The 9437-nt window shown below is 37.6% G+C and overlaps 1 protein-coding gene across 1 annotated transcript; it reads right to left on the bottom strand.

Moving 5' to 3' along the window:
- Positions 1-3649: 3649 nt before the first annotated feature.
- On the bottom strand, positions 3650-3877 carry LOC131820387 (translation machinery-associated protein 7-like). The gene has a single exon (XM_059155962.1). It carries the CDS (start codon positions 3875-3877, stop codon positions 3650-3652), a length of 228 nt encoding a protein of 75 aa, XP_059011945.1.
- Between the last annotated feature and the right edge of the window lie 5560 nt (positions 3878-9437).

Genomic DNA, 9437 nt, shown 5'->3' with positions numbered 1-9437 from the left:
AGGAAAATATTTTACGAATATTCCACAGTCAAAATCTATCATGCTTTATGATTCTGTAAGAGTAAATGGAAGTCTCATAATGCAAACGATTGAAGAGGAGAAAAATGTCATTGTGGCAAACTAGGTTAGGTATTGACTAAAAAGAAGAGTTTTAATCTAATTTTTGTTCAAAATATTATTGTATAAAGCTAATAATGATAGCTCGTCCAAAAGTAAATATCTGCTCCCTAAATTTTCAGGCTTTTTTTTTTTCCTGCTAATTTATTTTTTTCCACCTTTTTCTTACTTGTACTTTTTACCTAAATTTGAATTTTGTGAATCTCTTAGTCCCTACAGAATTCATTAACTCTATATCTAGAGTGAAAAAGGGCCAATTTAGTTGTAGCCGTGTTTGGTGATTCTCATTTTGAGCACAAATGTCTAATCAGCACCTACAGTCTGGGTGTGCATTGGTTAGTTTAGTCTGCATGCTGCCAGGGCCTGTAACCTAAGGATGCTTCTGATAGACTAAACATTTGCAAATGAGCCCTCCAGTGCCTACATTATCCTGGCAGTATAAAGCAAGCAGGGATGGTTTGAAGCCCTTTGCCTTCCCTTGTTTAATATGACAAATAGGTTAGGTTGGTATTATTTATACACGCCAGCATCCCCTACAATCTGTTATTTAAGATGCTGCACGTTCAAGTGATTGAGAGACAAGGTGAGAGATTAGTATAACTTAAGTTACCTGGCATTTTTCAATGCACCTTCAACTCTATTCCTTACTTAATATGAATGATATTTTCTATAAGTTTAAAGAATAATTGTATAAATTATTTTTAAAAAGGAATTTTTTGTATTGGTATTTTTAGAATTATAATAATAATAACAATAATATAGCAATAGGTTTTTGTACCATGAATAATTATATACATATTCTTTGCCCTCTATATGACATCTAAGAATTACTTATAATGTTAGGTAATACACTCTGGCTTAAACTATTTAAAAAAATTAAAATATTCTATGAAAATAAAATAAATCACATATGCTTTGTTCTGAAAAATAAGCTCCAGTGTGTTAACATTTAAAGTTGAAATTCAGTATAAGCGTGTGTGCGTTCAGTTTCAAGTACAGAGGAAATGCCAAATTGTTTTACCACCAAAGTGATCACTGTATTTTTTTCCAAGAGTAAAGGGCAAAATTCAAAATATAGTTTTCCTGGCTGTGACTAGTTTTTTTAAAAAAAATTTTCTGCCTAGTGATTGGAATCCGCTCTTCATGTAGCAGTGGAAAGTGCATCTACTTTATGAAAACTAGGCTGAAGCAAAGTCCAAGACCAAGTTTCCTAGAGCCCACAGCAGAGGAGAGCAAAAATAACCTATCTAAACTTCAGATCCTGAATCCAACAGAAAATTTACTGTTTTATAGTAATTAATAAAGAAGCTGTATTTTGAGTCGAAGTTAAAGAATTCCTCTGTGAACCAGAAATTCTCACCAGGACCGAAAAGGTTAATAAGGCTGTCTTTGCTAATGAGGAAACTCAGGAGACATGGATGAATTCTTACTGCACTCTTGTGATCAGTCACGGGTGTACACTGGAATCAGGGAACTTCTCAAAAGTAGCGTCAACGTTGCTCTAACATGGTGGTATTGTTGTAGGAACTAACATTTAAGTCCCCACATAAACTGGGGGGAGTTAGTGTGCAAAGTTCTAGGAAGATGGCATGGTTGAGTGCTTTCTGATCCCCAGTGGCTTAGGAACTCTGCTCATGTTGGCATATACTTTCTCTGACCCACTTTGTTACCCAGAGTGTTGGTGACTAGGTCTTAACTGTATCTAAATTCAGACACAATGTTAATCTTGCTAGCAATCCTTGCTCAAGGTTATGGGGGTGTGTGTGGAAAAGTCTATGTCGAAATATATGTGAAAAACTATGTGAAAATTATGTGTATACACACACACTCATAACAGAGAATAGTTCATGAAAATCCTCATTTTGGTGCACTTAGTACAAGCTAGGTAAATAGCAAGAACTTTGGCCATAAAGTCAAAGGAGGAAGAGGGTGGTGTTCTGGAAACCAGAGACGCTGTGTGATTCTTGATTGAACCCTTTCCAATCTAGGTATGGGTATTACTCCTTTATGTTTATTAGCCTCTTCCAAGACAACCCCAGATCTTCCAAGTGTGTTTCTCTTTTTAAAACTCAGCTTGGGCACCCATCATGCCTCTTGGTAACTGTTTCTGGCCATCTCTTTGCAGTTGAGATGTCCTTCCCATTGTAAGCTCTAGAAACCTTATAGTTAGTCTTTGTGTCATAATTACACCTTGAGAATATTTCCACTGCTATACTCTTTATGGGCTCAGAGCTCTGTTGTTGCGTCCCCAAAGCCTAGCGGAGTCTCTTGCCAAGGGTAGGCACCAGTAATGGGTTTTGAATGAGTGGATTCTAGTCTGAGTGTCCCTTACCCCTAAAATCTCATACATGCCCCACCAGATCTCCTCTTTCTGGTTTCTTGCACAGGTACATTCAACACTTTCCTTCCACAGAAAGTGTCAGCCAGCCCTGATAATCACACTCCATATACACCCACAGAGAGATAGGAACTTGAATTTTAATGCACATGTTATTTTTCCCCTATTGTCTCTAGTTAGTGAATAAAACATATTACTGTGTTACTACTGGTAGCCGCACATTGATTCCTTACATTTTCATTCTGTAATGCCCCATTCCCCAAATTTTAATTTTTTTTTATTCTGAGAAAAACAGCATTAAGTAATTCGAATTTTTTTATGCTTCTCTCTACCAAAAGGTGACTTTTCACATCTCTTGTCACAGGAAAGTCCACTGGATTGGCTCAGAATATCAAGGATTTTTTTTTTTTTTTTTTTTAGTATGAAAAGAATCTCATACTTGGTCATCTGTACATCTTATATTGCACGATTATCAGGTGTAAAGATTTCTTATGTTTAAAAAGATACATTTAATCTGTCTCAAAGTAGAGAGATATTTGTTATTATTGTTGTATTTTTTTTAAATCTACATGTACAAAAAAAAAAAATAGAAGAATCACTGGTGATTTCTCAACATGAAGTAAACCTTGCCAAGGCCAACAGGCCTTTGCTAGGATCCACCTGCTTTGGAAGATCTGACCCCTGGGGACTCTACCCTGCCCTGAAGAGGAGATGTTAGTGGGGCAAACAGAGCAGTCTCAGGAACTCCTGGGTCACCAGGAGAAGGTGCAGCTTTCAATCTAGTGATTCCCAATTCTAGTCTGGGTCTATACAAAAATACTTGGACTTCCAAAGAGAACTTGGAATTTCTCCAGACTTCCTGGAAGTTAAGTGGAAACTGAAACCGTTTTAGACACGCAGTTTCTAGTTCTTGTTTCTTTTACATACTGCTCTGAGTATGGTGTTCAGTGCCAGCAATGCTGTCTTTGTCCTAACTCTAATGAGAACACTTTCAGATATTTAGTTACACATCATGTTGTTATAGGGAGCTTGCAGATATTTTGTATTGGATAAAGTAGGTACTCTTCTATTTTTTTATGATTTTTTTTTACAAAGTTTATTCTTAAATGTATAACAGGATCTAAGGCAACACTTCATTCTAACAATAGGGGACAACAGATGACGGGAAATCCAGAAGTTCACACAGGAATGGAATTAAGGATTGCTATTGGCTAAGGCACAAGGAACAGCTTGCTTTTTGCCAGAGTTCTTAATTCTACCAGTGACCAGGGGACCCTTCCCTTTGGCCGCCATATTTAGCTTCTCAAGTTCCTTTTGCTCCTCTTTGTGTTTCTGCTTGAATGATTTATCTTCATCATCCATCCCCTTGGCTTGCTTCTTGGGCTGCTGCAGTGGTTTCTTGCCATTTTCACAGCCAGTCATGGCACCTCCTGTCCCTTCCCCTACTCTTTCACTTATAGTTGTTGTTGTTATTGTTTTTAGCAGATTTAGGGACCTCTGCATGGCTCAGTCCGTTCAGTGTCTGCCTTTGGCTCGGGTCATTATCCTGGAGTCCTGGGATCGAGCCCTGTGTCGGGCTCCTGCTCAGTGGGGAGTCTGCTTCTTCTTCTTCCTTTGCTTCTCCTGATTGTGCTCTCTGTCTCTCTCTGTGTCAAATAAATAAATAAAACCTTTCAAAAAATAAAAAAAAAAACAGATTTAGTTATGAATAGATATTAAAACTTATTGAATAGCTTTCTGCATCTAGTGACATAAAGATATATTTCTCCCATCTTTAACCTATTTATATGAGAGAAAACATATATTTTCTGTATGTCAATATTTAGTATATTTCTATATTTCTACCTTTTTGAGAGAAAATAAACTTGGGTATAAAGTATTTTCTGAATTGTTTTAATGTTTTATTACTATTTTGTTTTAAATGCTTAAATTTATATTCATGAGTGAGATTGGGCTATAATTTTCAATGAAGAGTGATCCCTGAGTTGAGTTCTGAAGACTTTTTTTTTTTAATATTTTTATTTATTTATTTGACAGACAGAGATCCCAAGCAGGCAGAGAGGCAGGCAGAGGGAGAGGGAGAAGCAGGCTCCCCACAGAACAGAGAGCCCGACGCGGGGCTCGATCCCAGGATGCTGAGATCATGACCTGAGCCGAAGGCAGAGGCTTTAACCCTCTGAGCCACCCAGGTGCCCCGACTTTATTTATTTTTTTTAAGATTTTATTTATTTATCTGACAGGCAGAGATCACAAGTAGGTAGAGAGGCAGGGAGAGAGAGGAGGAAGCAGGCTCCCTGCTGAGCAGAGATCCCGATGCGGGGCTCAGTCCCAGGACCCTGGGATCATGACCTGAGCCGAAGGCAGAGGCTTTAACCCACTGAGCCACCCATGTGCCCTGGGTTCTGAAGACTTTTTATATCAAGAGTAGAAGGGAGGAGAAACTTTTCCAGGGTGAAAGAACTATTGACTATGACTGGGAAATAAGTGTCTATTTTTTGAAATGGTATTTTTAAGTGTCTTCAGCCTAAATATTAACTTCAAAAACTTATGAACACTTACATAATAATATGGGATTTATGAGTTAGGAATCAGGCAAACTGCCTTTGAATCCTGACTCCATCACTAACTGATTCTCTGTGCTTGATATATTTATTTATTTATTTGTTCTGATCTTAGCCTCACCTACCTTTTCGGAAATAGGGACATAATAACTATGCTGACCTTATAGAAATGTTTTAAAATGAAATCCCTCATACATATGAAGACCTAACATAGTAACTGGCTTATAGTTGGCACTCAGTAAATATTAGCTGCTTCTATTCTTATATTTTATTTTTTTTAAGGTTTTATTTATTTAGAGAGAGAGCAAATGAGGCAGGAGAAGGGGCAGAGAGAGAGGGAGACACAGTATATCAAGCAGACTCCACGCTGAACATGGAGCCTGATGGTGACTTGATCTCATGACCATGATCAAGACCTGAGCTGAAATCAAGAGCCACATGCTTAACTAAGTCAAACTAGGCACCCTTCCTTCTATTATATTAATTTAAATTATATTTTATTTAATATTATATAAATATTTATGTATTATATTTTAAATATGTTTAAATACTTAAATGTAATATAATATATAAGTAAATATAAATATTACATACTTAATATTTAAATTATATTTTAATCATGAGTGACCTAAGACATCTTTTTTTTAAATTTAGGAAATTATGCTTTTCTTAACCTTTAACTGAACTGATCTATTATCTTAAGAGAGGCATTTAAGGTATCACTCCTTATATTTTAAATTGTCATTCCTGGAAATTTTTAATTTTTGTTTTCTAAATTGTAGCTCAGGAGACAATTGGGATTTTTGTTCATCAGGTGGTTTTTAGTTCTATCTATTTGTTCATCCAAACTTAACCACCCTTTCTGAAAGAATAGGGGATCTATCCCTTGGGCAAGAGGAGGCTGAGGACTGTACACCAGTACAAACTGTGTGAGAATGTATTGTGGTCCTTACCGGACCTCAGGAGAAAGCATCACCAGCTTCAAATGGTCTACCTGATGCACACTGGGTTTGTCAGGCTTTCTTTCCCCTACAAGGAAAGGTATCCCGTAATCAACGTTAGCAATTGTTCCCACTTCATATCAATCTTTTCACATTTCTTAATTAAAACAAAATATCTCTTTACAGGTATCCTGACTCCCCTTAGTTATAAAAGATCAGTATATTCCGAGGAGTAGGGTCAAAAAATGAGAATCTGATAGCTAGAGAGCATGGGTTCAAATCCCAGCCTATCACCTTGGATGAGGGGTGGAAGCCGTGTCTTGGGGGTTTTCTCATCTGGAGAGGAGGATGATAATCATTTTGGGGAAGAAATGAGTTAATGGGCTAAGAACCACACTGATCCATAGGCAGCCCTCAATGTGTCATGCAGTATCTTTATACTATAGGAGTGGGTGGAGGCTGTCTCTAGTTTAACTTTCAGGTAGAACCTACCAGTGTGTTTTGAATATGACTAAAGCATTCTGCTCATTAGAATATTTTTCTTCAGCCAATTCAAAAATTTTTGTAATGTAATTTTAATTCACTTCTTTTATTTCAGTCTTAGTAAATATATGCATTATTCTTAAAGATAGAATTATTAGGCAATCTTATCTTTAACATAAATATCCTAAACTGCCTTAAATGTATTTCCCCTGATACTAATCACAATATATTTTAAAAAGATGATTTTTCTGAATGTACCAATTGTACCAAAAACTTTCTTTTATAGAATTCGTAAGTTGTGCCTTTAATGTTTTCAACCTGATAAACACCTGCCAACTTGGAAATTCATACTCACGGTATCCAAATGAGTTATATTGCATCTTGCTAGAAGCAATGTATCTCTATCAGTGTCAAAATACCATGGACAACACAGTCATTATTCCAAGTCAAATTTTTATCCTTAAATCCACACATATATTTTTCAAATAAATGCACTGCTTCAATCTCCAGTAAATATATTTTTGGAGGAAATGAAAGTCAGCTCAATAATACCTCTGGGTACCTAATACCCTTGCATAATCATTCTGACTTGGTGGAGAAAAGTTGTTGCGTGGACATTACCTACCTCATAGGAATGCTGTGCGGATTAGCGAAATATCTGAAAAATGATTTGAGCTTCTTTGGGAAAGATGTTATTAATATGAGATGGTATTTTTATTTGAATGGGTAGGAGATTGAAAGGGGATTATTTCCTAAAGCAGAAGGGAGGCCTGGTGGTGAAGAAATCAAATGCTTCCCCTTAAGTGAGATGGATTACAGTGATGGCCAAAGGACACTCAGCTGGCACAGACCTGAATGACGAGAAAGAGGAAGCAGTTTCTAATCCTCAATCCGGTCAGTTTTGGTTTTTCTGAATAGATTCACTCTTGAGGAGAGTAGGTAACAACGGAGAAACTTTGGGTTCAAGACAGTCAGGAGCTGGTGAGCTAACCTCTTGTATTCTCCCCTGTGTCACTCAAGAGGTGATGTGTTGTCATTTATGTGAAACTTCCCCAGGAGTAGAAATGCCGGCAGTAGTAAATGATGTACTCGTGCTGAGTGTGTTTAAAGCAAATTTCAGTATGTCTGCACTATCGTACCTGGGTGAGAGGCATGGAGACATTGAATCTGGGCATAGGAACCCAACTAGTTGATTTTAGAAAAAATAAGACATCCCAAATCAGATGAACTAACAGAAAACTATGTAGTGCCTACACTGGATAGTGAAGCATATGGTACATATTAGATTTGAATCCTGTTAATGGGCTTGTCCAATTTGGCTATTTCCCTCTTAACACTTACTCCACTGTTTTCCTGTTTTATTATATTTAGTCACCATTTTTTCCCATATAGAATGCATATTCTAATCTTAACATCTTCACTGCAAAAAACCACTACCACAGACTATAATGAGAGAGAGGACATTTGTTTATAGAATTGACAGTTCAGGGGCACCTGGGTGGCTCAGTGGGTTAAGCCTCTACCTTCGGCTCAAGTCATGATCTCAGGATCCTGGGATCGAGCCCCGCATCGGGCTCTCTGCTCAGCAGGGAGCCTGCTTCCCCCTCTCTCTCTGCCTGCCTCTCTGCCTACTTGTGATCTCTCTCTCTCTCTTTGTCAAATAAATAAATAAATAAATAAAATCTTTAGGGGGGGAAAAAAAAGATTTGACAGTTCAGTCAATATTGGAAAATAAATAAAACCAATCTGGTCAGTATCAAGTACAACCATGATACAGTGCTCAGAAAATATTTCAAACATTGTATTACCATTTAATAGCAACTATACTCCGAAGACCTTGATGTATTCCTGGAAGAGAATTGTAAAAACTTCAGAGAAATCTGAGCTTCCTAAGATTGAAAGAGGAAAGGGTGGTAAGAAGGCATCAGGTAGGCTGCTTGGGCACTGGGCCAGGTTCTGAGCTGGTTTTGCGATGTGAAGTAACTCGAACCATCTACGTCTCCACTTCTTCATCTGTTAAATGGGAATAATTTAGTATCAGCCTTTTATTTCCTTGTGAGGGGTAAACAGATAATACATTCAAACACGTATATTTAGGATAGGACCTGCTGTACATAATGTGCTCAGGATCACCTCCTGTTACTATTGCTAGCAGATGGTCCCTAACATCCCCTGAATTTTAAGGTACATAGAGCCTCAGATTTGTAATGTCACCTCTAATAAATGCTGTGAAGAGTTCAAGGAGGGAAAAACAAAACAGAGGTAGAATATTCGGAAGACCCATTGCGAGAAAATAATTAGGTAATATGCCCAGTATCTAAAAAGCCTATCTAAAAGAAAAGGCAGGTGTCAAACCCAGTGTTCTCATTCAGTCTCACTGTATTGTTGTGTCCAATGATACGGCTGGGAAAACACGGTGCATGCTATGTGAGTTCTGTAAGGCAATAGGACAAAAGGATCAGAAGTCCTGAAAGCCCAAGCAGGTTTTGTTTAAAGCAAGGCAGAGTTTAATCATGACAGAAAGATACCATGAAATCTCGGGCTGGAGAGGCAAAGGGAGAAAGTGGGTGTCCCCCACACCCTGCAACTGAGGCCATCACTGGGACGGGACATAATCATCGCTTGAGACACACCCATAGCAGTCCTGAGGAGGACGGCGCCTTCCTTGAGTAGGTTAGTGCTTCTCATTGGCTTCAACTACCCAGAATCCTAGTGGTGAGAGGCCTAGAAAATGCAGCTTGCTTGAGCTCAGCAGCTAAGATAGAGGCAGGCAGTTCTCCTACCTATTTTAGGAAAACCAAAAAGTAATAAAATAGATTACTATCTTAAAGTTTTTATTACCTATGAAAAAAGTACTACAAATCTGAGCAAGTATATTTAGAGAAACTAGAACCCCATTCAACTGTTACTTGGATTGAATTTTATTATGCTCAAAATAACCTTTTTGTTTGTTTTGTGGGATTGGGGACATCACTATATGTGATTGATATATCATTA

This window comes from Mustela lutreola, chromosome 18 (assembly GCF_030435805.1).
Source record: "Mustela lutreola isolate mMusLut2 chromosome 18, mMusLut2.pri, whole genome shotgun sequence".
Taxonomy (NCBI): domain Eukaryota; kingdom Metazoa; phylum Chordata; class Mammalia; order Carnivora; family Mustelidae; genus Mustela; species Mustela lutreola.
This window is presented reverse-complemented; position numbering and strand designations above follow the sequence as displayed.

Excerpts from the sequence above, each read along its gene's own strand:
- LOC131820387 (XM_059155962.1), bottom strand. The coding sequence starts at position 3,877 with ATGACTGGCTGTGAAAATGGCAAGAAACCACTGCAGCAGCCCAAGAAG.